Source organism: Trichosurus vulpecula, chromosome 8, assembly GCF_011100635.1.
Source record: "Trichosurus vulpecula isolate mTriVul1 chromosome 8, mTriVul1.pri, whole genome shotgun sequence".
Taxonomy (NCBI): Eukaryota; Metazoa; Chordata; class Mammalia; order Diprotodontia; family Phalangeridae; genus Trichosurus; species Trichosurus vulpecula.
In genome coordinates, this window is record NC_050580.1 from 715,921 (window position 1) to 742,764 (window position 26,844).

Below are 26,844 nucleotides of genomic sequence, written 5' to 3' on the forward strand. Positions count from 1 at the left end.
TGGATTCTCAGTCCAAGGGTGAGGAGGTGAACCTGTCTGCTCTGCCTACTCCTGGGACTCTAACAGAGAACACACCTGTGCATATAGATGAGCATGCTTGCACATACATGGGCACCCCATCTACACACAGACACACAGACACAGAGGTCCTAATATGCAGGCTCATCTGGAGAGTTACAGAGCCTGAGACTGAGAACAGAGGGTTCCAGCCTGCAACCACGGGCAGATTCCCAGGAACCCTGAAAGAAGGGAGAGATTCCACAGGACCATCCTGACCCTTGGAACTTGGAAATGAAGGAAGAAGAATGTCGGCGAGAGTGGGAACAGATCTTGGCTGGATTCTGGCTTCTTCAAATTCTCTCCTGTAGCTCTTGGGAAATACAGGCGAGGAGGAAGCTGTCTGTGTGATTGGCTTCCCAAGGTGGGGGAGGGGAGAGTGTTATCTGGAGGTGCCAAGGTGAACTTGGAAGGGAAGGACCATCTGGGTGGAGATCAGGCAAGCTCAGGGACAGAGCCAGGGCTCCAGGACCAAGGGCAGCCCCTGTCCAGCTCCTCCCACCAGGTGCACGGCCCTGTCCAGCTCCCACTGCCAGGTGTGCAGCCCCACTCAGCTGCAGGGTGGACTTGGACTCTCCAGCACTCATTGAGCTATCCCCCTTTCTGTTGAAGGACAAATGCTAATATCTTCAAAGAAAGCACTTAAACATCAGTCTGACCCTTTAGCCTGGCATCAGTCACCCTGGGGAGGGCAGTGGCTGAAAGTGGCTTCCACAGTGAGGCTGCTCAGAAACTGGGTACCTTCGTCAGCATGAATGGAAGGTCGTTGGAAAGCTCTTTGCTGGTGGGAGGTATCTGGCCTCTGAAAGTTCAGGAACCAATCACAGAAAGTGAGAGCCAAGGCATAAAGTTCACTCCAGAACTTGGTCACTCTCATTGATCCATTATAAGCTGTCCCCAAATTCCCTGAGTGAAGAGATTGTAGAAAGTGAGAGGCAAATAGTCCAAGGGGGGGCAGGCAGGTGCCAGACTCAGAAGGAACCAAGCTCCTCATGGGTTTCAGAGACACAAACAGAGCCAGAGGTGAGGACACAGACCGGGAGCTGGGAGGGCAGAGGCCACATAATGGAGGCAGAGGTTGGGACACCTGGAGCAAGGCTCTAGAGCAGGCTAAAGAATGTGGGAGGAGCTTCCAAATTCTCCTGGACTAGAGACTGACCCTGGTGGTAGCTTTGGATTTTCTTCCCCTGCGGATTCCTTCACAGGAGCCTGAAGCCTTTTCCCTCTGGACACAGGGAAAAATCTGTTTACCTTTGTTCATCTAAAAAGTTAACTTTGTCTTCATTAATGGTGATCTGGTCTTACTTACCGAGCATGAAGTTGGGAGGAGGAAGAGAGAGGAGAGACAGAGAGAGGGGAGAGAGAGAGAGAAAGAGAGAGAGAGAGAGAGAGAGAGAGAGAGAGAGAGAGGGGGAGGGAGGGAGGGAGGGAGAGAAAGAGAGTGAGAGAGAGAGAGAGAGAGAGAGAGAGAGAGAGAGAGAGAGAGAAGGGGGGAGGGAGGGGGAGAGCGAGAAAGAGAGTGAGAGAGAGAGAGAGAGAGTGAGAGAGCGAGAGAGAGAGAGAGTGAGAGAGCAAGAGAGAGAGCGAGAGAGAGAGAGAGAGAGAGAGAGAGAGAGAGAGAGAGAGAGAGTCAGAGTCAGTCCACTCTGAGGTGCTTTGTCACAGACTATGGTTAGGAACTTGGAGTTAAAATTCAGAGAGATGTAGAGATCAATGTGTTACAATTTCCTAAAGTAGAGAAATAGTGTTTAGTGATGGAAACCCATGTAGGTTATGAGCCAGTAGCAAGGTGGGGGAGTGCAGGAGTGGCTAAGCAACCCTGATTGCAACCCACTTTACTATTTCTATGTCCAAAACAACGTGAACATGAAATCTTTCCCCACCAATGACATCTTTATGATTTCCAGGGTGGAATCAGTCCTAGTTAAAAAGTTCTGTTTGGCCAAGATGGCGGCTGGAAAGCAGGGACTTGTGTGAGGTCTGTACCAAGTCCCTCCAAAAACCTATAAAAATGGCTCTGAACCAATTCTAGAACTGCAGAACCCACAAAAGAGCAGAGTGAAGAAGGGCTCCAGCCCAGGACTGCCTGGATGGTCTCTGGGTGAGGTCTATCCCGCACAGAAGTGGAGCGGAGCAGAGCAGAGCCCAGCGTGGGCAGCGTGGACCAACCAGACCAGGAGCCAGGCGGAGCGGGCCCTAGCACCCTGAATCAGGGAGCTGCAGCAGTTACCAGACTTCTCAACCCACAAACACCAAAGACAACAGAGAAGGGTAGTGGGAAAAGCTGCTGGGGACAGAGTGAAAAAAGAAGTTCACGGTTCAGCCACCACCCCAGGGGCAGTGGAGGTGGGGCAGCTACAGAACTACAGCTGCAGTTGCTTCCAGCCCCAGGCCCACCTGGTGGGAGGAATTAAGTAGCAGATCAGAGCAAGAGTGAAGAGCCTGCTGAAGATCTAAGTCCAGTCTGGGTTGGGGGTTCTTGGGGAAGGAGGAGTGCTGGTGTGGCAGAGCTGGCACATCCCCCCAAGCTTGGAACATGGTTCTCTTAACTCTACAAGCAGTCATACCCTGCTGAAAATCTCAAGGATCAAGTAAGTTGGCTGGGAACGTGGCCAGGCAGTGAAAACGCACCCAGATTCAGTCTCAGACTTTGGAATTTTTCTTTGGTGACAAAGAAGACCAAAACATACAGCCAGAAGAAGCCAACAAAGTCAAAGAGCTTACACCAAAAGCCTCCAAGAAAAACATGAACTGGTCCCAGGCCATGGAAGAGCTCAAAAAGGATTTGGAAAAGCAAGTTAGAGAAGTAGAGGAAAAATTGGGAAGAGAAATGAGAAGGATGCGAGAAAACCATGACCAACAAGTCAATAACTTGCTAAAGGAGACCCAAAAAAAATACTGAAAAATATACTGAAGAAAACAACACCTTAAAAAATAGACTAACTCAAATGGCAAAAGAGCTCCAAAAAGCCAATGAGGAGAAGAATGCCTTGAAAGGCAGAATTAGCCAAATGGAAAAGGAGGTCCAAAAGACCACTGAAGAAAATACTACCTTAAAAATTAGATTGGAGCAAGTGGAAGCTAGTGACTTGATGAGAAATCAAGATATTATAAAACAGAACCAAAGGAATGAAAAAATGGAAGACAATGTGAAATATCTCATTGGAAAAAGTTCTGTTTGCTGTCTCCAGGCTCACTGCCATAAGTCCTATTATGTCCTATCATGTCCTGTCCTGTGGGATCTGCTGTTGGAGTGGAGACTCCCAGTCCTTCATAATTCATAGTGAAGAGGAGTCACCCCTGTAGCAAAGCTCAGGACCCTCCATGGGTCTTCTGCTTGCTCCATCTTGGACTCAATTCCCAGGACACCTGAGCTGAGGCAGTCATTGTGCTTCTTGGGCTTTCAAAGAGAGTCCTCCCATGCCAGGCTCCTGTTTCTGCTTTCTCCTCTCTTGCCTGTGCCATGGCTCCCTCTCAGCTCCTTAGTCCTGAGAGATGGTCCCTCTCAGAATCCTCCAAAAATGAAGGGGCACAAATGACAGCTAATGTCCAGTCTCAGCCAAGTGGCCTTAGATTAGAAGCATGCACACACAGAAATTAGTGCATGCGGGCACGCGCACACACACACACACACACACAGACATATTCTTGGTGTCACCATCCCAGCATATTCAAGAGGGGTCTTGACTGCCACTACCATTTTCACAGGGAGATGCCTTGCTCCCCCTGTGGGACAGCTCCCATTGGCATGTAGTTCCTTATGCACAGGCTCTCCCCTAGGCCTGTAACACAACAGCTGATTTTTTAGAATCCATCATTCCCTTAAGATATCAGTTCCAGGGCCATCTCCTCCTGATCCCCCAAACCCTACCCTGTTTTAGACTTTCTCATTTCTGTCGAGGGCTCCACTCTTCTCCAAGTCTCCCATGGTGGCTTCTGCTCCCTCATCCCCCAAATTCAGTCCTCATCACTTCTACTCACACATTTCTCCCTTCTGTCTTTTCCTCTCCACTCCCCATGGCACCATCCTTGCTCAGTCCTCAGCACTTCTGTCCTGGACTCTTGCAGCATGCTCCTAACTGGCCTCCTGGCCTCTAGTCTCTACCCTCTCCAATCCATCCTCTTCACTGCTGCTAAATTCAGATTCTGAAAGCACAGACCCGCAGGATTAGAGACCTTATTTGCCACCATAACCAAAGTGAATCCTCATTAGCACACACCTGATAGTGTTAGGCTTGAGCCTATACACCCTGGCTCAAGAAGCTTGTACCCATTGCTTTGAGGATAAAATACAGACTTAGACCCTTTCACATCTGACTCCTGCCTGGTCTTTTCCACATTCATTCTACATTATTCTTCCTCATGCCAAATTGTTCTACTTGTGGCACCCAGCATCTCCTGCCCCCAGGCCTTTGCATGGGGTATCTACCATGCCCATGATGCCTCCATCCTCACCTCCATCTCTTGAAAAGACTGGCTCCCATCCAGGTTCAGCTCAGATGCCTCCTTCTGACAAGATAAGACCTCTTCTGATCCTGCCTTGGTAGCACTGTCACCAAGTCTTTTGTATACACCTTCTATTTCTCTCTGTACCTGTTCCACCCCCACAGCACTGCTCCTCCCACTCCACCCCCAGATCCAGCTGGATAGGTTTGGGGCACAGTAGGTACTCAATACAAGCAGCTCTGATAGTTTGCTTGAGTGACTATGGAAGCCCCACCTTCAGCAGCCCTGGCTGGAATTCCTCTGATAGAGCTTCTGAGCTCAGCTGGATCCCTCCAGTCCTAGTGGACCCAGATTCAGAAACAAAATAGTGTTTTCTCTCTTTTTACCTGCATCTCTCTCCATTTCTCCAGCTCCCTCCAGCTTCTTGGGTAGAGCATCATCAGTGCAGAAGAGCAAATGTGCCAGTTTGATACATTTTTCAAGGCTTAGTCCTGAAGCTGGCCAGCCTTGCTTGGGAACATGGGATAGACAGAAAAAGTGACTCCCAAGGAACCTGCAATCACCTGGCTATCAAGTAATTGATGCAAGCTCCCTGGGGGCATTTTCTTGAGGGAAAATGATTTGGTTTCCATCCAAAATCTGCATTTAGATGAAGCTGTAACTCACTCAGAGGCCAATGCTGCAGTCAGCATGTGGGGGCTGAGTTAGAGATTACTGTTCAATGAAAACTCTGCCTTCCTAAGAAATATCTCATCCAGGCTGGTTTCTCATGGCCCAGCCTCTCTCAGCCACTCATTAACCATCGGGTCCCCAGGAATAAAGGGAGCTTGTCTAATGCCCATCTGGGCCACCCAATGAGAGCCTATTGACAGGGTGCTGTGGCTGAGAAGACACTGGACCACCAGAACTGGGAGGCTCATCCAGTCATATGGATCTCTCCTGATGACTAGGACTTGCCTCCTGCATATGTATCATTGATGATAATGTTGACCACACCCAGCCCGGTCCTCTCCTACTGCCCTCTGGGCCAGATGCATTAGTGACTCTTGTGAGAACAGGGCAGGCCACCTTTTAATCACAGAACACTCCTGGAAGGCCAGTGGAGTTAGGAGGATGGGCCAGTGAACTTGAGATCCTGACTCATGAGCAGGATCTAACCTGATCTGCTTCTATTAACTTAGAGGCCTATGTCTACACATAAATGTGGAACTGTCCAAGGTAAGAAGCATAGTTGTTGTGTTTGTCTTTCATTCTCAAAGAGGACCATGACATCAGGAAAATGATGACATGACTTGCAGTTGACTTTGATTTGAGTGAAAGAGGGATGTGTGAGGTCACCAGCCTCACTTTCTCTTCCACAGCCATCTGGGTCCAGTGACCTGATATTCACCAAGAGGACTGGAGATGACCCAGGATACATTAGGAGATCCTGGCCCTTTCAGGCTAAGGTCTTTTCAGGTTCTCACTTTGAGTGAGGTAACTCCCATTCAGTGAATAGGCCTCTTTAAGAAGTTAATCAAGGGATGTCCCCTTTAATCAAAAACTCAAAAAAAAAATCAAACTGGGAGGGGAAGACCCTCAGAGTTCCTGCCCAAAAGAGAAACACTTTCTCTGGAGGACAAAGTGAGGCTGGTGACCTTGCACAGCCCTCCTTCACTCAAACCAAAGTCAACTGCAAGTCATGTCATCATTTTTCTGATGTCATGGTCCTCTTCTAGAATGAAGGACAAACACAACCTGTGAGTAGCCTCTCCGTCTCCCTCTCCCTCCTTGCTCTGCCCAAAGGAAGGTACATTTTGATGGCTAAAGGCTGCCTCCTTAACTTTAGGTTTACTGGCTAGATTTCTTTCTCAAAAAACAAGCCTTAAACACAACTCACTCTGGAGCTCCTAGAATGGACAATAGGTCCCTGCTCTCCTAGCACAGAGTGAATGTAAATACTAAAAAAGGCATGGAAGCACTGACTGAAGGTAGATAGTCAGCCAACATTTATTAAGCACCTATTCTGTGGCAGGCATTGTGCTAAGCACCAGATACACTTGTCTTCAGGGCAACAAAGATTCCTCATTTAGTTTATTAGGGAGAATGTCTGGTCTCATAGCCTTGGAAAGACCATGAACCCTAATGAGATGGCCTTTTGGTGTTCCAGGATTAAATTCACTCAAGCACAGACAGGGGACATGACTCTTCTGTGGTCTCACAACTGGAGAGTGGCAGCCGCAGGGTAAGAATCCAGGTCTCCTGGCTCTTAGTCTGGAGTTCTGCCCCTTGCTCAGGTTGCTGACCTCCCAGGGGCCCTGGGCCCAATCATGGGAGGGCCATAGGTGACCAAGTATGAGATCCTACATGATGGATAGCCTTATTAGGGTCATGAGGGCACAAGCTGACATTTGCCTTGGAAATGTGACAAGCTCCAGTGTATGGCTTAGACCAGATGGGGATGCTCTGTCTGAAGCTGATCATCAGGCAGACAAAGGCCTGGGGGTGGACTGGCCACAGGCTTACATTCCCATGTTTCTGCAGGAGAGGCTTGTGGCCCTTCAGGGCCTACTGATGGTGATAAAAGCAGCGAGGATCTTGGGGTTCCAGAATGTAGGCCACAGAGGTGAGGGCAGGGGGAGGTCTGGCTGGGCTCCCTCCTCCTCAGTCCTGGGATCCATTCTTCTCCCTACTATTGAGCTCCTGCTTGGGGGAAACAGGTTCACACCCTTGTGCTGTGGGCTGTGAGGCAGGAAAGCCAGCTCCTGGCTTGGCTTTGCTCCTTCACTGGCTGCAGGGTGACCTTGGACAGGTCCCTTCTCCTCTCCAGGCTCCCTCAGCTTTCTTTTATGGTGGTTTCTCCCAGCTTTGGTTGTACCATTCACTGTTCTGTAACTGTGAAAGGAGTCAGGATTCTGGGTGGGCCCTGCACCAGGGCATCCACCCACAGGAAGTTTCCAGGTCTCCCCTCTGTTCTCAGCAACTCCTTTCACTGAAGTGGCCCCGGGCTGGGCCAGTGAGGGGGAATATAGGCAGCTGTTACTCTGGCTACATGACTGGCCCAGACGGACTTAGCCACTGCAGGCTTTGATGCTGGTTCAGTGAACTGCTGTTTGAAGGGTCTTCCACTAAATGAAGCAAAGGACAGCTCATTCTTTTAGTTCCATGTGTAATTCATAGCCTCTGGCCTGACACTTTCTCTTCCCTTACAATCCAGCTTTCAACCTCATCACTCCGCCCAAACTACTCTCCAAAGTGACTGGAGATCTCTTAGTTGCCAAAATCACTGACCTTTTCTCAGTTCTCATTCCCCTTGACTGTTCCCCACCCCCACCCTGCTCCATCATTGGTCACTCTCTCCTCCCTGACACTCTCTTCTTTCTAGGTCTTCAGGACACCCTCTCCTGGTTCCCCTCCTCCCTCCCTCTCTCCTGGCTCTCTTCCTCCCTCCCCCTCTCCTGGTTCTCCTTCATAACTCAAGACTACGACCATCATGCCTTGAACATGAACAGGACACCGAATGCACAGCAATGTGGGCAGCTTGCCATCAGCTTGTGGCACAGAAGGCAGCATCATCACAGTCACAGACCCCATCAATGGTTTCTGTAGATGCTTAGATGAGGATGCCATCAGCTTCATGAAAGGTAAGAAGTGGGGGGAGGGGAAATCCAGATCTGAGTTTGTCCCTTAGGACAGAACGCAACAGTTGGGGTCTAAGCCCCAAAGGCTGCTGGGGCTGCCCAATGACTGCCACATGGGTGGCGGATACTTTCTAGTAAATAGGCCATGATAGATAACCACAGAACTTGTTGCTACTGCCATAGAAGAAGCTGCCCACCTTAGTGAGACCACACAACTGTTCACCTACAAAAGCAATTCCTTCCCTCAACCTGTCCCCTAAGGGCACCTGAGAGGTCCTATCCAATGCCCACTGGAATAGCTCCAGTTTGGTAAATTTATCAGGCACCTACAACGGATGAGGCTCATGTTTCTCTCTTCTGCCAATGGTCTTCATCATGCTTGTTTCTTCAGCACTGTCTTGGGCATCTCCCTCATGCCCAGTTCTTGGGCATCTCCCTCATGCCAAGTTCTTGGGGTTTCCTGGCCAGCACACTCCGTGGGGCTTGAGGAAGATATACCCTCCTTCCTGGGCACCACACACTGGGCCATTATCATTATTTCAGCCAAACTGCACTCCCTGGGCATGCTCTGAGAAGGAACGCTGTGAAATTCCAGTAGTAAGCACTTTCATGAGGGTTATGCTCGTTACTGTGCCAGGGTGCTTTTTATCACCTGATTGATTAAGCATACATGCTGTTATTAAACAGAACACAGCCCGTGAGGGAGTGCTGCTGCTTGGCATCCCTGGCTCAGGCTAAATCAGTTCAACCCACAACAAGTTCTGCTGGCCTTCCAGCATCCAGCTCAGGGGAAAGGCAGGAGAATTTTGAGGACAGACTCCACTTGACTCATATCCTCTGTCCCTGCATTCATGGCGGAGCAACGCTTGGCCCAGTTCCCAATCACTAGATGTCACAGGTCTGACCACCTCTCATACCCAGAGACCCAATTACTTCTGGTGGAACTCCTGCCCTTTATGAACTCTTAAAGAGATCCAGCCAGTCCTAACTTGTTTGCAAAGGTATAGAGAGTAGATCTGCGTGCATGTAAACACAAGAAGACAAAAACCACAGAGAGCAATCCTCAAGAATCTAAGTCATGCAGTCCAAGGACCATGGACAGCACCCAGGCCCAGACCAGGTATTTGGGGAGAACCTGAGGCCAGCCTAGATTCCCAGATAGGTGAGGCCTCAAGAATAAGAGGGCCCTCTTCCAATTCAGTCCCCATATAATTTAGAGCCCAAACAGTCCCCTGGCTAAACGACCTTAGTACAATTCTCACAATCTTTAATGCCCCACAACAATCCTGGGCACTACTGCTGACAGAGAAAGCCCATCCTACCAAGAAGAAGCCTGAGAATACACCCTAGGCCTGGCAGCATCTCCCTCAGGCCAGAGAAGACCAAGGAGAGTCATTGGGACACATCCAAGAAGATGTTATCCCTCTGCCTGATTCCAGCTAGCCAATCGGGGAGCTCACCCTTTTAACAAAACCAGCTTCCAAGAAGGCTCAGGGGGAGTGAAAAGTTGCCCAAGCATGTCTTAGAAATGAAGGTAGCTATGAACACTCTACCCTTACTCCCTTCTCTTCCCTCATGGCACACGACAAGCAGATGTTCCGAAGTCCAAAGAAGCTTGGTTGAAAAATAAATGTTCAATACCAAGAGGAGGATGGGACACTTCACAGGATTGGCCTTCACGGCCATTCTTAGTCTGGGTAGCAGACTTGCTGTAAGTTGGAGACTTAATAAGTGCACTTTTGGTGAGGGGGCTGCAAACCCAACTGAATTAGATGCTCCTAATAGTTCTGAGAGTGTCCCATATCTGAGTCAGAGTGTGAGGGGGGGCAGGGCCAGAATGGAGACTGGGGTCCATTCCCCTTTAAGGTCCCACCTTTCAGATGAGTCATTGTAAGAGGTGGGGTTTTGAATGGAGAAGCTACTGAATGGTGAGAAGCCCAGCCCAGATGTGGAATGAGTAGCTGTGGCATAAGCATCTGTTGGGGGTTCTTTGGTCTCAATATTCTCTAACCTCCCTAGGGAAACTGAGGATCAGGGCAAACACAAATAGGATAAGGTCACATCCAGAACTAGGTGATGAAAGTGATGGGGAAAAAGAGAAAGGTAGGAACTGGCCACTTAGCCACTGTTCTCCATAACACATAGCATGCAATCTCCCAACTCCTGCCTGTGCACAAGCTATTACAATGCCTGGAATACACTCCCTTCCTGCTGCTGCCTCAGAAACTCTCTGGATTCTTTCAAGGCTCAGATCAAATGTCACCTCATGGGAAACCTTCCCTTGTCCCCTGGGCACTGATGCCTTTTCAAATACTTTGGGTGGTTTCCTTGTCCCCCTGAAACATTCCTTCTCTATGCTAAACATCCCTTATTCCTTCAGCCAGTCTTCTGGTTTCCCTCCTCTAGAATTTCACCAGTTTGTCCATGTCCTCAAATTGTGGTGTTCTGGCCTGACCACAGCACTGCCAATATAACCTTGCTAGGGCAGAAGACAGCGGGGCCTGGCTCCCTATTCCTAGAAGCCAAATCCTTTAGCGCAGGCCAAGATTTTGCTATCATTTGTTTTGATTACATATCCCACTATTCACTTAGATTGAGTTTACTGACTACTGGGGTCCCAATATCTTTTTCAGACAAACTGCTGTTTGATCATGATTTCCCTATCTTGTACTTGTGAAGTGTTGTTTGTTTGTTTATTTTAAATCCAGTTGTAAGACATCACATGTATCCCTATTGGTGGCTGGGTGGGGCAGTGGTAGAGAATGTTAGGCTTGTGGTCAGGAAGATCTGGGTTTGAATATTGCCTCAAGTGAAATAATATACAATCCTTAAAGGTGAATGTCATTTTTATTGCTGATATGGATTTCACTTTGGTCTTTATCCACACTATTGACTCCAGTGCTAAATAGCTCCAGGGTCCCGCACTGTATACTTTTGATGGTGACACAGAACACTAACCCATTCCATCAGTTTCAAACTCATCTAATCGCTGTACCCTCTTGTCCATATCTCTCCATCTCTCTCTGAATGGCTTTTCTAAAACCCAGGGAATGAGCCCTGCCCACAATCCCTCAGCACTCTCTGTCTCTTCTCTCAATATGACACAGTTAAGTTTTATCACATGCAAGAGCCAGTCTATTTTCAGCCCTGCCTCCTTGATGGCCACTGCAATTACTTCGAGGTTTTGCCATCACAAAAAGTCTGTCTCCCTTTCCCTGCCTTCTTACACACACACACACACACACACACACACACACACACACACACACATGTTATAGAGGCTATTTAGTGTAGCATAGTCCACTGCTACAAACATTTTCACAAGTGGGACCATTCTTTCAGTCACTGACTTTGCCTTGGGGCATATGCTCAGTAGTGGAATCATTGGGTCAAAGAGTATGAATGACTTTTCTTGAATAATTACAAGTGGCTTTCCAGGCAAATCCATGGTCCTCCCAAGAGGATATCAGTGTGCTCATGTTCAAGCCCTCCACTGGGGACAATTTCTATCTTTTGTCATCTTTGCCAATTTGCAGGGGTGGTGACTTCAAAATTGTTTTAATTTGCCGAAGCTAGGTTTTTAGATGAACATGAAAGACCCATTTCTTCCAGAAGAAGCCAGGCACTCATGCATTGGGGCATCACCATCCCAAACAAAATGGCTGCCCCAGGAGTGGAGGACCCAAGGGACACCTGCTGCCTTTCTCCATCTTGCTGATGTTGTCTGGTCTTGTACCAGTGTGACAAGAGGACCAGGCTCTGGTTATCCACTGTCCCAAGAAGGAGGACAATAAAAGGGTGAGCATCTGGGCCTTGAGAAGAACAGCCTCTGGTTCCAGGTGCTGGGCACAGAGGCAGGCAGAAGGAGGATTTCTTCTCTGCATTGTTGGCCAGCAGTCAGTGATGAGACCTCCTCTAGCCCTGCCTGCTCCTTCAGGCGATGGATGCCAAGGAAGTGTTGCAGAAACTGGGAGAAAACTTAAGGCTCGGAAAGGCCCCAGCACTCACAGCCCAGGGTTCTGGCCAACAAGACAAGTGCCACCTGAACCTCTCCCATCTCCACCCCCACCCCCGCCCCTGGGCTTTCATGTTCCCGCAGGGCCCTTGCAGCTCATCAAGCTTTGATTTTCCTGTTCTAATTTATTTAGGTTAAAAACAATTTAGGATTAAAACAGATGGCTTTATTTCAATTGTAAAGTGCCTTGGGACCAGAAATTCTGGCGGAGAAAGACAGAGCTGTGGGAAATAATTGTGAGTGGCTCACGAAAGAGAAGGTGCTGAAAATGAACTATTGTTCACCTTTATCTTAATTACGCAGCCTTGGCTCCTTTGCGTGGTGTTCAGGAGGTCCACGGCAGCCTTAGCGGCTTCCAGGCACCCTGCCCCATCTACCCACCTTATCTGCTCATCAACACCAGTGACTTGGGGCTGGACCCCACCCACTCACTTATCTCAGTCCAGGGCTTGGCTGAGTCCTCCCCGCCTCCTTAGCTGCCCTCCTACTGAACATCCAGGGGTTCAAACACCTTAGAACTGGAAAGGATGGGAGAGAGCATAAGTTCAATTCCTCTCTCTTATGGGGGAAATTGAGTCACAGAGCCAGAAAAAGACTTGCCTAAAGACATACAGGCATTAGTCTTCAGGCCTCCAGCCTCTCCCTTCTTTGAACCATCTCCTACACAATTGCCAAAGAGATTTTGGCACAGATAATGCACAGATCTGACCACATTACTCCCCTAGCCTCAAAGGTCCCACGGCTTCCTTTGGCTTCAAGGATCAAACACAAATCTTGCTGTCTGGTATTTCAAGCCCTTCCCAGTCTGGCCTCAGGCCCCATTTCCACTTTTATTAGATGTTCCCTTTTGCCATACCCCTTCCCCACTCTCCACGTTCCAGCCAAACAGGCCTTCTTTCTGTGCATGTACCATATTTTAGAGGTATGTCATGGGGATACTTCCCTGTGGCAGCCACAGGTGCTGCAGGGAATGAGGGAGAAGCCCTGCCTCTTGTCTCAGAAGAGTCAGCAAGATGGTGGCCCTTGAGGAAAGAGGGCCAATTCAGACTGGAGGCAGTTGCTACCCTTTGGTCTTAGCCAAGGGTCACCTCAGAGGGATGATCCCAGGCTGCTGGAACCAGAAGGGGCTGAAGGTATCATGGTGAGCTGGGCCAACCCCTTCACATCAGAGGGGAGGAACCAGACTCATGGGGGAGGAGGGAACAGAACTTACCCAGGATTCCACAGTCAAAGAAGGGCATCAGAGCTGGTACAAAAAGGCAGGTGAGTGTGCTCACTGCCCCTGTTTTCCAGACCGAAGGCCCAGCAAGCAGGCTGTGCCCTGAGCTTGGCATAACAATAATCCTTTGCACTCCCCTCCCCCAGATGAGCTCACCCTCTGGCAAAGTCACATAATTATTGTACTGCTTTGACCAGCACCAGCTGTTCTCGGAGCTTGGACGAGCACCTGCTGTATCTGTGTTCCAGTCACGAAGTCCAACTATGAATCAAACTCGTCTCATTGTTGTTGTTCCCTCTCATTGTCAGGGCTCCTCTCATGGTACAGCCATAGCCACAAGTATTGAGATCTCCCCACACTGCCTCAGGTCCCCCCAGTAGGGGCCAGGCTGCTGCACATGTGTCTAGAGCCATTTCCCTCACTTTGAAATTAAATTTCTGCTTGATTCCTGATTCTCCTGTCTCTGGCAGGCTCTGCTTGGCTCCAGCAATCCACAGGCCAGAGGCAGGTTCTGTCCAGTTGACATGACACAAAGGGACCCAGTGGTGCCATATCCTAAGGGCTTGGGAGGAGAAGTAAAAGTTGGACAGAGAAATGCAGGCTCCTGGAGGGCAAGATCTCTGTTTTTCACTTTCTTGGTATCCCCTGCTCTTAGCAGAGGACCAGGCACATAGTAGGTGCTTAATAAATGTTTGTTGACTCATGGAAAGAGGAGTTGAAACAGCTGGGACCTTGCTGTGCCCTCCCAGAGGCCATGACTTCTGAGTCTGCTCCAGCCTCTTTCCCGAGCCCCATTGGGGGCTTGGTATTGTTGTGCACATGACTGGTGCTCAATGTTTCCTGAGCAAATGAGTCCATTTGTGAATGACTGCACAAATGCCAGAAGCAGACAGATGTGGTGGCTTTGGCTCCCACAGTTCAAAGGGGCCTGAAGCCAGTGCCAGGGACGCAGAGGCCACAGAGTTGGAGGCCACAGTGGCAGCAGCAGCAGCAGCTGCCACTCAGCCATGTCTGCACAGTGAGGCAAGCATTGCAGACCGGTCTTCTGCTCCATGCTCTCTCCCATACATCCCAGTGTAGGCAAGAAGCCACTCAGGGACACCCCTTCTCTGCTACTTGGCCACTCTCTCTGCAGTCACTCCACAGGTAGAGACTTGAGGATTTCTTCACCCTCTTCTGGTCCCCCACTAGGATGGTGCCAGGCTTTGCCATCAAGGGAAGATGGCCTCTGGATCTCATGTGGATATAAGATACTTCTTTTTCTGTGTGGGGTTAGCAGGGGTGGGGGTATACCTTCATGAGTCTCTCATTATGAACCCTGGAGGATTCTAGATGAGGGCACATAGAAGCTGTGAGGTCACTCAAGCATGTGCATGTACATGGAGAGAGAGAGAGAGAGAGAGAGAGAGAGAGAGAGAGAGAGAGAGAGAGAGAGAGGGAGAGGGAGAGAGAGGGAGAGGGAGAGAGGAAAGTGAGAATGTGTGTGTGTCTGACAGACATAGAGAGAAACATACAAAAGTTAGACATATATGTATGCATGTGTTAAAAGTAATTAGCAGACTAGAGATGAATAATTCTGGCCCCTGAATCTCAAGTAGTTATTCTGGGGAGTAGGAAAGCAAAACCTTGGGACTTTGCCTGGAGTGGCCTAGTGTTCTTTCTAGCTAAAAGAGGAGCTCATGTGACTATTTGGGGGAACCCATTCCCCTCTGGTGACTTTGTTTGGATGCATGAAATTATCCCCATCACCCTTTGCCCCCTACCCCCTTGTACCATACAGACACATGCATTTCTCTGACTCTATATTTAAATACATCAGGGTGATGTGGGCTGAGACAACCTGAGTGATTGACCCAGGTCAGGCAGGAGGCAGCCAGGGGTCAGGGTCTTGGCCTCCTCAACGAGCATGAGACTCATCACCACCAAGGGAAAGCCCAGGCAGCTCTTACTTCTCACCACCCGGTTCTGGTAAACCCTGGTGCACAACAGCTCTTCTTTTCCCAGAGGCCTCAGGTACAAAGGAAGCTTGGGTTCCTGACCATGGCCTCAGGACCAAATGACCCCAGATATGTAGACAAAGTGAAGCCCCTCCCTCGTCACAGCCATGAACCAACATGCCTCCCTAGTCAGTCCTAAGACTGTAGCATACTTCTAGTATGGCAGGCTCTTACACACTTGCACCCATGTCAGTCAACAGAGCATATGACACATGAAATAAGAATGATAACAGCAAATGCATGAAGCTATTGGAGATTTATGAAGCCCTTTAGACACAGCCTCTTGTTTGGTCCTCCCCAACATTCCAGAAGGTAGATGGGGCTGGGGGTGGGAGGATATATTTATGGCCTCAGGATTTCATTAACAGTGCTGGGGGGGCCCTTGCCCCCACCCCACAAGAACCATAGAGCAATGAGGAAGAAGGAAACACGTGGGTGTAGGTGTTGATTAGGTGCGTGCCAAGAAGCTGGGCCCAACTGTAATTACTAATGCCCCCCCCCACCAGTGCAAACACACCTTCATCAAAGGTGGCCCCCTAGGTGTGAACACACCTTCATTAAAGGCAGAGGAGGCCTGCTGGTTCCATTTGATTCTATCCCCCAAGTTCACAGTCATCAAAAAATGAGATCAGAGACACCCAGAGCTAGAATTCCAGACAAAACAAGCTTGATTTGGAATATTCCTGCATTGCACAGCCAGAAGGTGAGTCAGTATTAAAGTGGTGAGTGAGGTTAGCTGCTAAGTTCAGTGGAAGGTCCTGGAGTCTAACTTGGGTCTGGCTGGTCCCTGTTCTGCCCTCAGACCCTTGTGGATTGCATCTGCTGAGCTCCACCTCTGGACCAGTCCAGTGGACATTTTCACTTTTAATCTGGCTATCCTCAAGTTACCTGACCCTAAACTCTCAGGGGAACTCCCTGGCCAAGCTTGGACCTCATCCTTTTGAAGTCTCTACATAGTGCTGGTGAGAGATTCATTCCAAGGCCTGGGTAGCCCTGGGGGATGGATCTTTGGTGAAGAAACAACATGAGGAAACACACTTCCAAGACTGAGACCCCAGGCCCTGCCTTGGCAATCAAAGGGACAATTGGAGAACATCTATCAAAGGCATATTGGAGTCCAGGCAACAGTCTAAGAGCACATTCTCATGCACCAGAGGAGTAGAAGCCCAAATGACCTGGGGCTTGGCTTGTTCCAGCACCCAGCCCTTAGGGGAGTTCCAAGGGCAGAGAAGATTTGAAGACCAAAGTCATTCATGTGACACCAACATCTTCCAGGATAACTCAGCTTCTCTCAGCAAAATTCAGGATCGATGGCATGCTCAACAAAAGGTAAAAGTACCCTTCCCACTTATTTTCAGGGTGCCACTTGGATAGGAGGGAGAAATGCACCACTAAGTCCTATCAATCTACCCTTTTATGTGCTCTAAGGCCATCTGTCTCTCAAGCATCTCACTTCAGAGGAGAAAAACCACCAGGATCTCTCACCCAGACGGCTGCTTCCCCCCACAGCGCAGCCATAGACACACCTAGATGGCCCCTCCGTGGCCTCTCCCTGGTCCTTCCCAAGACATTGGCCGTGCTGATCATCACCATCAACTTGCTGAATCTCTGATATTTGGTAGGAAATGCCAAAGACATCGTGAGCATTTCTGTTCACAAAGAAGATCGCCTACCTTGGCAGGAAGATTTGCCCATCCATCCCACAGTGCTCCAGAATTGTCACATTTCAAACTTAAGGTTTCTTCTGGATGAAGGCTCACCTCCCCAGGAGCTTTCTGGAAGACTATGCAGCTCACTCCTCTGAAGCTCAAAGGCTGGATGACCAAGGCCTCCAGTGCTATGTTAGGGGAGACCTGAAAAAAGGGATGGAGAAGTAGGTCTGGGGTCTTCCCTTTCACAAGTTCTCTGAGGGCATGGGGCATGAGCCCAATGAACATGCATGCACATGGTCTGTTACAGGTAGAGTGTGTGCAGAAAGAAGCAAATCTGTCAGAGAAGGAATTCCAAACCCCGGGCCCTTACTCAGAACTCACAGCTTGAGGCAGCTCAGTTTTCAGCCCAAAGACTCTTCCTGTGCTATGTGAAGGCTGCACGCTTCCTTGTGCTGCTAGGAAGATCCTCGGCTCCAAAGAGTTGCAAGAGTTAACCTCCATTTGCCCCAAAAATGAGCCCCATACCCAGCCTGGCCCTTGCTTTGGCCTGTGCTCACCTGTTGAGTTCCTCTCCTCTGCTTTCTAGGGCCCCCTCATTATGGCTGCTGACTTTTGGCTCATTCATTTCTACAATCCCTACCCCCCCACCCGAATGGACTTTCTGGGTTGTGTCTGGGTGGGAATTCAGAGATACATACATAGAATATCTGGCCCTAGCCACTCACCAGAGCTTTCTGAAAATACTGTGCCTTTTGGAAACCCAAGCTGTGTCTCCTCTTTACCCAAGTTTAAAGGAAATCATGTTTCCAACGAGCCAATTTACTGCTGCTAATTACCATCTGGCTCCCATCCAGAGGGAGCAGATGAGGCTGGCATCATGTGAGAGGCTGGGAGACAGGCCCCAGCTCTGAGCATTTATCAGCCAAACTTGGCCATGCATCAGATTCCCCTGCAGTGAGCCTGCTAGGGCTTCAGAGCACGCATAACCTGGGCACCCATGCTCAGAAAGAGACCCCCAAATGAGGCCATCTCCTCTCTCCCTGAGCTCTGCTGGCCTCCCTCCAGGGCCTCAGCCTAAAGACTAGGGTTTGTTCCCTCTTGGATAGCCCTCCAAACAGCTAGTCCTCCCAGTTCACCCACTTCCCAATTCCCACCATTCCACTGTCTAATCAATTAACAAAGTGTAGATCTAACTATGTCACCCTCTTCCCCCATTTGATCCATGACAGTGGCTCCTGATTACCTCCAAGGCAAACACAACATTATCATAAGCCAGTTTTCTCCTACCTTTCCAGGCTTCTCACACATCGAGCCGCTTTGCATACTCTGAGATCTAGTGACATGGGCATTTGACTCTTCTTCCCACAGGTCCCTCCATTTCCTTACCTGGGTGGGTAACTTCCTGCCCTGGCTATTCCCCATGCCTGGAACCCTCCTCCTCCTCTATGCCTGCTGGCTTCCCAAACTTCCTTCAAGTCTCAGCTAAAGTCTTGTCTTCTGTAAGAAGCCTTTCCCAGGGCTTCTAAATGTTAATGCTTCCCCACAGACTACCCCCAGTTTATCTTGACTAAACCTTGTTTGTGCATAATTTGTTTGCTTGTTGTCTCTCCCTGTGAGTGGCTATGAGCTCCTTGAGAGTAGGACCTGTCTTTTACTTTTCTTTATATCTCAAGCACTTAACCTAGGGCCTAGCACATAATAGGTGCTTCATAACTGTTTCTTGACTGACTGGCTATATGCTCAGCCTCTTACAGGCATGGTCAGAACATAGCTCTCAGCCCCACAGGCACAGTCCAATTATAGCTCTCAGGATTCTGGGATCACAGAGCTAGAGGAAAACCCCTCATTTGACAGATGGAGCAACTGAGGCTAGTGAGGGGAAGCAGCTATCCTTGGTTTACATAGGGAGTATGCAGAAGAGCCAAGTCATCTGCCCCAGGTGCTGTCTCTCTCCCATCATCCATCTGTATCTGGGAGATGTCCAGGGTCCTGAATCTGAAATTCCTCCCTGTGTAACCACTGCTTCTTCCACTGCCCTTCTCCCACACCTCTTCTTGAACTTTGCAGGGGCCTCCGCTTCTCCTGCCCCTCCCTCTTCATCCCCCAAGTCCTTCAAGCCTGCCTGGAAACACTTTCACTATACAGCGCCCTCTGCTCTTGAACCCCTCACCCCTTCTCTTACTGCTTTTCACATTATGTTGACCTCCAAATCTTGGTCCCCATCAACATCTCTCTTCTCTGCTCCTATTTATGGGCTGTTGAACACCTTTGGGGGATGATCTCAACTGGATACTCACTGCTACACCGCAATCTTCAGGTCTCTCTGGTGGACTCTGAGTTATGCTTCCTGAAGGGAATACTCTTAACATTCTTCTATGGAGAATAAGCATTTATTATGTGCCTGCTATGTGCTAGACTCTGTGCTAAGATATTTACAAATGTTATCTCATTTGATCCTCAAAACAACACCTGTGAGGCGCTATTATTATCCCCAGTTTTAGAAGTGAAGTGATTTGCCCAGGGCCACATAGCTGGTAAATGTCTGAGACTTGAGTTGAACTCAGATCTTCCTGACACCAGAGCCAGCATTCTATACATTGTGCCACCTGGCTGTCTCTTTATGCAAGCAGTTCCTCCTTCTCCCACCCCCCAACCCATGTTCTTTCTCCCATTGCTCAGTGGAGATTGTCATGCTCAACTTCACTGATGGAATGGAGAAATGTGATTTGAAATTTACCATATCCACTACTTCATACAGCAATACCTCCCAGGCTTAGAGGAGGAGGTAGCCCTTCTTCCTCCCTGAGGTCAGCCCCCATCCCACTTTTGTCCTCAATCTCCCTCCCTTCCACAGAATCCAAAAGTGAGAGAGATTCAAGAGTTGGGAGGGACCTCAATTCCTCTGGTTCAATTCATCTTGGCACAAGGATGTCCTTGACAGCAAACCCACCAAGCCTCCAACCTTTGCTTCAATACCTCCAATGGAGAAATGTCTCCTCCCACTGAAGGCAATCTGTTTCATCTTGGACAGCCTTAAATGCCTGCAAATTGCTCCCATCTTTGTACTAAACTTGCTTCCTTGGAACACTCACCCACTGCTTCTAGTTTGCCCTCTGGAGTAAAGAAGAACAAATCTAGCCCTTCAAAGAGCTGAAGAGAGTCGTCATTGTGCCCTTCTCTGGACTCACTCCAGATTACCAGTCTCCTTCATAAAGAGAATCAAAAGGAACAAATCCTTCCAGAATGGAAGACAGTCCTCATGTGACTTGACTAGGCCTGAGGGCAATGGTACTATCACTCTCCAGTGCCTAGATGCTCTTTAGTTAAGATATGCTCTCTTCCTGCAGACTAAGAGGACATCATTGATACAAATGGACCTGCCATCTTGTTCAGATGATTGCCTACTAACCTTGCCTCCTCTATCATACTTGGGAGGGTGATTTTTGGACCCAGAAGAGAATTAACATTCAACCCCAGGAAATGTTAAATTATTAGACTTGACCCAAGTTCCTTTTGGATCTATCTTGATCCCCTGGTCCTACACAATCAAGGACACTCAGGGTTGATTTCTTGGAGTAGGCTTTATTGAAGGACTCATTAAGACAGGGAAATATTAGTCACCTCTACATAGTCTTAAGTACTCTTGTTCACTGTCATATAGTCCCCTCTCCCTCTTCTACCTCTAGTAGTCCCAGACCATGGGATGAATTCAGGAGTGCTGGAAGTTTTCTTTATATAAATAGGGATATAGGTTGGAGCTGAGGAACAAGCCCTCCCCCCAATTTAGGGGAGGTTCATGGTTTGAACACTTGAACGGGGTCTCTAGGCAAAGGATCATGTGGGGAGGACTTGGATTGAACTTAGCTTGGCCATTCTGGTCAAGTACCAGGCACCTAGCAAGGGCCATGTGATTTATGGAAGCCTAGAGAAGGCTTCATTGCTCCTAGACTGTGTCCTACCAGGACAGAGCTGGTTCTGTCACCCAACATGCTAGGTATCCCTCCCAGGTTTGTCATCTGCACACTTCTATCCAGGCTATCTCCATCCTACCGCATTTTCAAGTTTACAACCTCAGAGTCATCTCTGACCCTTCCTACTCCCTCACACACATATCTTCTAGGCATGTGACTTATAGGAAGGATCCTAAAAGCCTGCACTTTGACCATAGATAGTAGTCACTTGGTCATGGCAGAAATAAAAACATTGCACCTTCAGTATGTGTGATGACAAAAGTCTCCCTGCTCTCCATACTGTGTGGAGGCAGGACCCACAGTCCTTGTTCTTGCTAGTAATTCTTGCAGCCAACTCCCTGGAGAACTCTCCTCACCTCATTAACTACAGTAGCTTGCTTTTACCCCTTCTGAACAACTTCCTTCTCCAGTTTCTCTGGTTTTTCCTTTATTCCTTCTTGGCCTCCTGAGAGCACAGCCCATTCCATCTCTCTCACTCTCTGTAAGATCACTGTATTTCCTGGCCCTTTCCTTCCTTGTGGTTGATGAGTGAGCATGCCCAAGCATCCCCTTCCTTTGAAAGCCATTGGCCTGTCTAACTCTCTCCAGAGCTAGCATCTGATAGCTCTCCTCCCTTTCACCACTAGACTCCACCAAGATGCTGTCTAGCAGCTGTTTCCAATTATCCACCTCCCACTCACTTTCTCTGTTCCTTGAAAGTTGGCTTTCAGCTTCCCTGTGTGACTGAAACGACTCTCTCCAAGAAGATCCATGTTCTTGTAGCTGTTAAATGGAGTGAACTTTTCCCACCCATCTTCCTCCGTGGGTTCTCTGGAGCCCTTGGCACTGAGACTACCCTTTCTTCCCTTGGCTTCCATGACACAGGCTTTCCTCCTCCCTCTTCAAATTCTCTTTCTCAATCTCCTTGGCCAGATAACGAACCAGTACTAAGCCCCTTAACCTGGGTACCATCCCATACTTGGTCCAGGGCCCCATGGTGACCTTTCTTTCTTCTCTTTACACTCAATTTCAAGGCCCTTAGCCTCTGTGGACTAAGGATCAGCTCCAGTCAGCCCTTGGCTTGGTAACCTTCAGCCCTTTACCGACAACAGCTTACTGGCCATTTGCACAGACCTGTCCCATCAGTCCCTGGTGCTTCCCAGGTCCTAGAATGTCTCCAGTAAGGTCATTCCCGTGGAACCCTCCACTTCTCCTAACTTTTCTCTCCAGGAAGGGTAAGCCATCTCCATCTTTCCAGCCCCCTCAGTCCTTGCTTCAGAGTTAGCCTTAACTCTTCTTTTCCCCCAACTAGAGCCATCACTCTCCAAGTCTTGCTGATTCTACATCCATAACACCTGTCCCATCTATCTGCCTCTTTCAGTTAGTCAGCAAGCATGCATTAAGTACTTATTACGCACCAGACCCAGGGAGAAGCCATGGGGATGCCCAGGAAGACAAAAGTATGGACCTTGACCTCAGGGATCTCACATTCTAAAGGGGGGACAAGACATAAATAATTAAGGCATGCTACATACAGAGTAGATGGAAGGCAAACTCAGACAAGATTCTATCCTAATTATTTTTGGGGGGAGAGAGGTCTCCTGCAGAAGGTGGGATATGAGCTCTCTTGAAGGAAGCCAAAGAAGCTAAGAGATACAGATGAGGAAGGAAAGAATTCCAGGCATGGGGTCAGCCCAGGCAAAGGCATGGAGATGGGAGATGAAGTGCTCTGGAGAGGCAGTTAATGGTCCAGTGTGGCTGTATTGTAGAGTATGTAGACACAAGTAGTGTTAGAAGCCTCAGGTAGGAAGGGGCCAAGTTATGAAGGGCTTGAATACCAAACAAAGGACTTTATATGCAATCCTGGAGGCTATTAATTAGGGGAGGAGGGGCCACATAATCAGACCTGAGCCTTAGGAAAATCCCTTTGGTGGCTGAGTGGAGGATGGATGGGGTGGACAGAGACCTGGGGCAGGCAGATCCTCCTCTCCCCCCAGCAGCTATTGCAATGGTCCAGGCCCAAGCTGAGGAGGGTCTGCACCAGGGTAGGGGCAGTGTCAGAGGAGAGGAGGGGGCATAATTCCAAAGGTATCATGCAGATAAAACCAATAAGCTTTGACAATGGGTTGGATATGCAGGGCGAGTATGAGCTAGGAGTCTCACACTGAGGTTCTGAGCCTCAGGACCAGAAGGATGGTGGTGCCCTCCAGAGTAATGGGGAAGGGTAGAAATAGGGAGGGCTTGGAGAGGAAGCAGAACATTCTGTTCTGGCCATTGAAGCACCTGATGATGTGTGGCTGGAGCTCAGGAAAGACCCTGGGGCTGGGTGTGTAATGGGAGTATGTGTCTTCTAGAGACAACAATTGAACTCACTCACAGCCACCACCATGACTAGGTGCCTTCCCCCCTCACCTGCCTGATGGGGCCTGCAGGCTGCCTGGGCTCCCTGCTTTGAGCTTTCCCCATCTCCAAGCCACCCTCTACAAGGCACCAAAGTCCCTCATAGAGTAAGAGGTCAGACGCCTCTCCTCAAGAAGTTTCAGCCTCTCCTAGTGCTTTGGGGACATCATGTAGACCGTGGCAGCTACTCTCCAGGAGAGGGGAGGCAGCTGCTAGTTTCCCAAGGCCTGAGGTTCTGATGGACACTCCAAGCCTACTCCAGGCCTTCAGATCAAGGTGACCAAGCAGAACATTCCTTTGTTTCCCCCAAAGAGACAGAGGACAAGAGAATCCTGTATTTGAAGTCAGAAGGCCTAGTTTGGGTTGTGGCTTTGCTTCTCACTACCTCTCAGCCTCAGCTTCCTCATCTGCACAATGGGGGTGCTGAGCCAGCTCTAATTTAGTTCAACAAGGCCAGAACAAAGTTGGTTATTAATTAATGTTCACTGACTGACTAACTGATGGAGAAGGGGGCACCTGAGCAGGCTTTGAAGGGAAGGAGAAATGCTCTGGAGCAGAAGTGAAGAGGGAGCTGCTGGGGAGCCTTGTAAACCAAGCCCTAGGGCATGTGGTGGGAAAAGGGACCCCATGTCCCTCCAGAACCCACCTCACTAAGAAGAAACAAGGAAAAGAAAGAGACCCTCTGCTTGTGGTGGAAACAGGCACATGCTTGGGGCAGCCAGATGTTTACCCCATGAGAGACACACACTGCAGAGGTCACTGTCCCCATTTTATAATGAAGAGACTGAGGCTTGGTGTGTTCAGGAAGCTCCCAAGTGTTCGAGGTGGGCTTTGGGCTCATGTCTCTGTTGACTCTGGGGCTGTTTCTACTAAAACTTCAAGTCCTCTCTGAGGATACCAGTTCTCTGAAAGAGCCCCCTAAAAGAAGGAGGCCCTAAAGCCTGAATCATGGTATTACCTTCGAGCCCAGCAGCACTGTGGCCTCTGCATCATAGCCTCCCCATCTCCCCACCCTCCCGGGCCAGCCTCCTTCTAGGCTTGTGGTCGCTTCAGGGATGGGATAAAGAGAGAATATGGGCTGTTGCTTCTCAGAAGCCCCTGATAAATAAATGGGGCCATGTTTGTCAGTGACAAGCAGGGCCCGGACATACACACAAACACACACACACACACACACACACACACCCCAACTCAGGCTTCACAGAGAAGCTCGGAACTAGATGTTCTCATGGCTGCTCTCTCTCAGGCCAGGCAGTTCAGAGAGATATGGGGGCTTCATAAAGCTGGGCCAATCTTGCCAGTCCAGCGAAGGGCTGACCTCTGGCTATTGACCAACATTAACTTATTTGCTAATATTGTCCTTAATTGAGGGAGGGGTCTTCTCCCTTTCAGATGGGGCTTAAGGAGGAAAAAGAGAAGGAGCAGAGGCCATTGTAAACATGAGTCTCCAGGGAAATGGGTTTTCTCATTTCTCATTTTGTAGGAGCCCATTGCTAATTCAGAGAATAATTTACTGTCAATGCAATATCTCTGCATGCTGGAGGGTGTGCCTGGCCCAGCACAAGCTGAACCAATTGAAAGAAGCAGGCACCTCATGGTGCCCAGGGTCACCCGAGAGCATGGTGGGCAGAGGAGTGCCCAGGACTCTTTTGGTGCTCCTCTTTGAGGCTGCCTGGGCATTGCAGCTGAGGATGCAGGACAAGCAGGCATTGTAATAGGATGCCATTCACAAACCCTTCCTCCCATCCCTCATGGCATGGCATGAAGGAAGCCTGGAGAAAGTACCTTGGATAGTGCCCGAGCACCACCACTCAGCGCCTGGTCAGCTACATGCTCAATGCATCGCAGGATTCTCGTGCAGGCTTTGTCCTCGTTCTGTGCCGCCCACAGCACATGGTCGTCGACCAACATGAGGTTGCTCCCAATTTGGACCACAGCATCTCCGACCTACAGGAAAGAAGAACCCAAGGGATGTGTGAGAGCCATGTTAGCATGCCCCCTAGACAGATAGACAGCCCACATGGAGCAGACAAGCCCACTCACTGTGCTCAACACCACAGGAAAAGGGACTGGTCCAGGAGTAGAAGGGCTGGCTGGAGCCTGCCTCTGCTCCTTACTGACTCCTTGTGTGACCCTGGGCAAAGATCTTCCCGAGTTGGTCTCTGTTTCCTCACTGGTCAGATGAAAGGGTGAAATTTGATCCTAAGGTTCCTTACCATTTCCAGTCCTGGGGAGCTCATTACATTAGACCCACTTACCAAGCTGTGCATGTCCTTACATGGTCTTTATGGGAAATGTCGGGAGTCTATTAATCCAATTCAATAAAAACTTATGAAGCACCTACTATGTGCTAGGTACTGTGCTAAGCTCTGAGAAGACAATAAAAGAAAGACAACTTCTGCCCTCAAGGAGCTTACAGTCTAACACAAAAGAAGGCAGGAAAGGGGTGGGGGTGGGGAGGGTACGTGGCTGAGGAGCATCTTGTTCCCTGGAGTTGAAGCCAGGCAGGGCAGCGAGTACAGATTGGAGTGAGCTAAGTCCAGGTTCTGCCCTCTGGCAGGCATTGGGAGGGGTTTGGTCTTCTGCCTTCCAGTCTCCAATCAGAGGGAAGAGGAGGCTGAGGCAGGTGTTATCAGTCAAGGCTTTAGTGAGCTGCTGCTCACATGATGAGATTAGAGGTACTCAGCTAAACCTGAGAAAGGCATCTCAGTGGGACTGAGAGTGGCAGGGCAGCAGTTTCAGAGTGGACGGTATATTAGAGAATTGGATATTAAAGAGAAGATGGCCTTGGGGTCAGGGGACCTGGCTTCAGATCCTAATTCTCACCCACACCTACTGCTGAATGCCCTTCGACAACTACTTAACTCTGAGACTCACCTGCAAAAGATGGAGGGTGCTATCCACCCTCCCAGGGCTGGCATGGGGACCATGTGAGCTCAGGAATGCCTGGCTCTCTCTCTGTCTAGGGCCTTCTCAGAGATGGCTTGAACCTGTCCCTGTGCAGGGAGGAGGGCTGCATAGCTTCTTTTCTTTCCAGATATGGTTTTTCAGTTTATTCCTCCAAAGAAGGGATGGTGTCTCCTACTTCTGTGCCTTCCACAGTCAGATAAAAAATGCTGATTGAGAAAATTAATGAAAATCCACTGGAATCAAGAATGAGGACCTTCCTCCTGGGGTGTAACTGAGTGTTGGAAGAAGATACATTGGCCTAGAGTAGGCACAGAAAATCTCCCTTCTCACACCAAACATCTCCAAAGGGTGGAGAGGATGACAACATACCCATACCCCTCCCAGACTTTAGACTGGGGCTAAACATTGTATGGCAAGGAATGTTGGGAGAAGGATGGAAGCTACCGGGGGTGGGGGAGCAAGCCAAAGTTCCTTCTGGGCACTCTAAGAGTAGTGGGTGTGTATGATGGCACACAGGAGGAGGAGGAGGAGGAAGTCTTGGGTGACTGTGAGCAGCAGGCACCAGCACACTGACACTG

General features: G+C 49.3%; 1 protein-coding gene across 1 annotated transcript in view; it reads right to left on the minus strand.

The window, feature by feature from the left end:
- The window catches only part of ADGRA1 (adhesion G protein-coupled receptor A1), a 310,443-nt gene that overhangs the window by 109,685 nt on the left and 173,914 nt on the right, over positions 1-26,844 (minus strand). The window contains exons 11-12 of the mRNA XM_036734182.1: positions 25,142-25,303; positions 17,028-17,207 (exon numbers count right to left, since the gene is read on the minus strand). Coding sequence (XP_036590077.1) covers positions 17,028-17,207; positions 25,142-25,303 — 342 coding nt within the window. The remainder of the gene's footprint in view (positions 1-17,027; positions 17,208-25,141; positions 25,304-26,844) is intronic.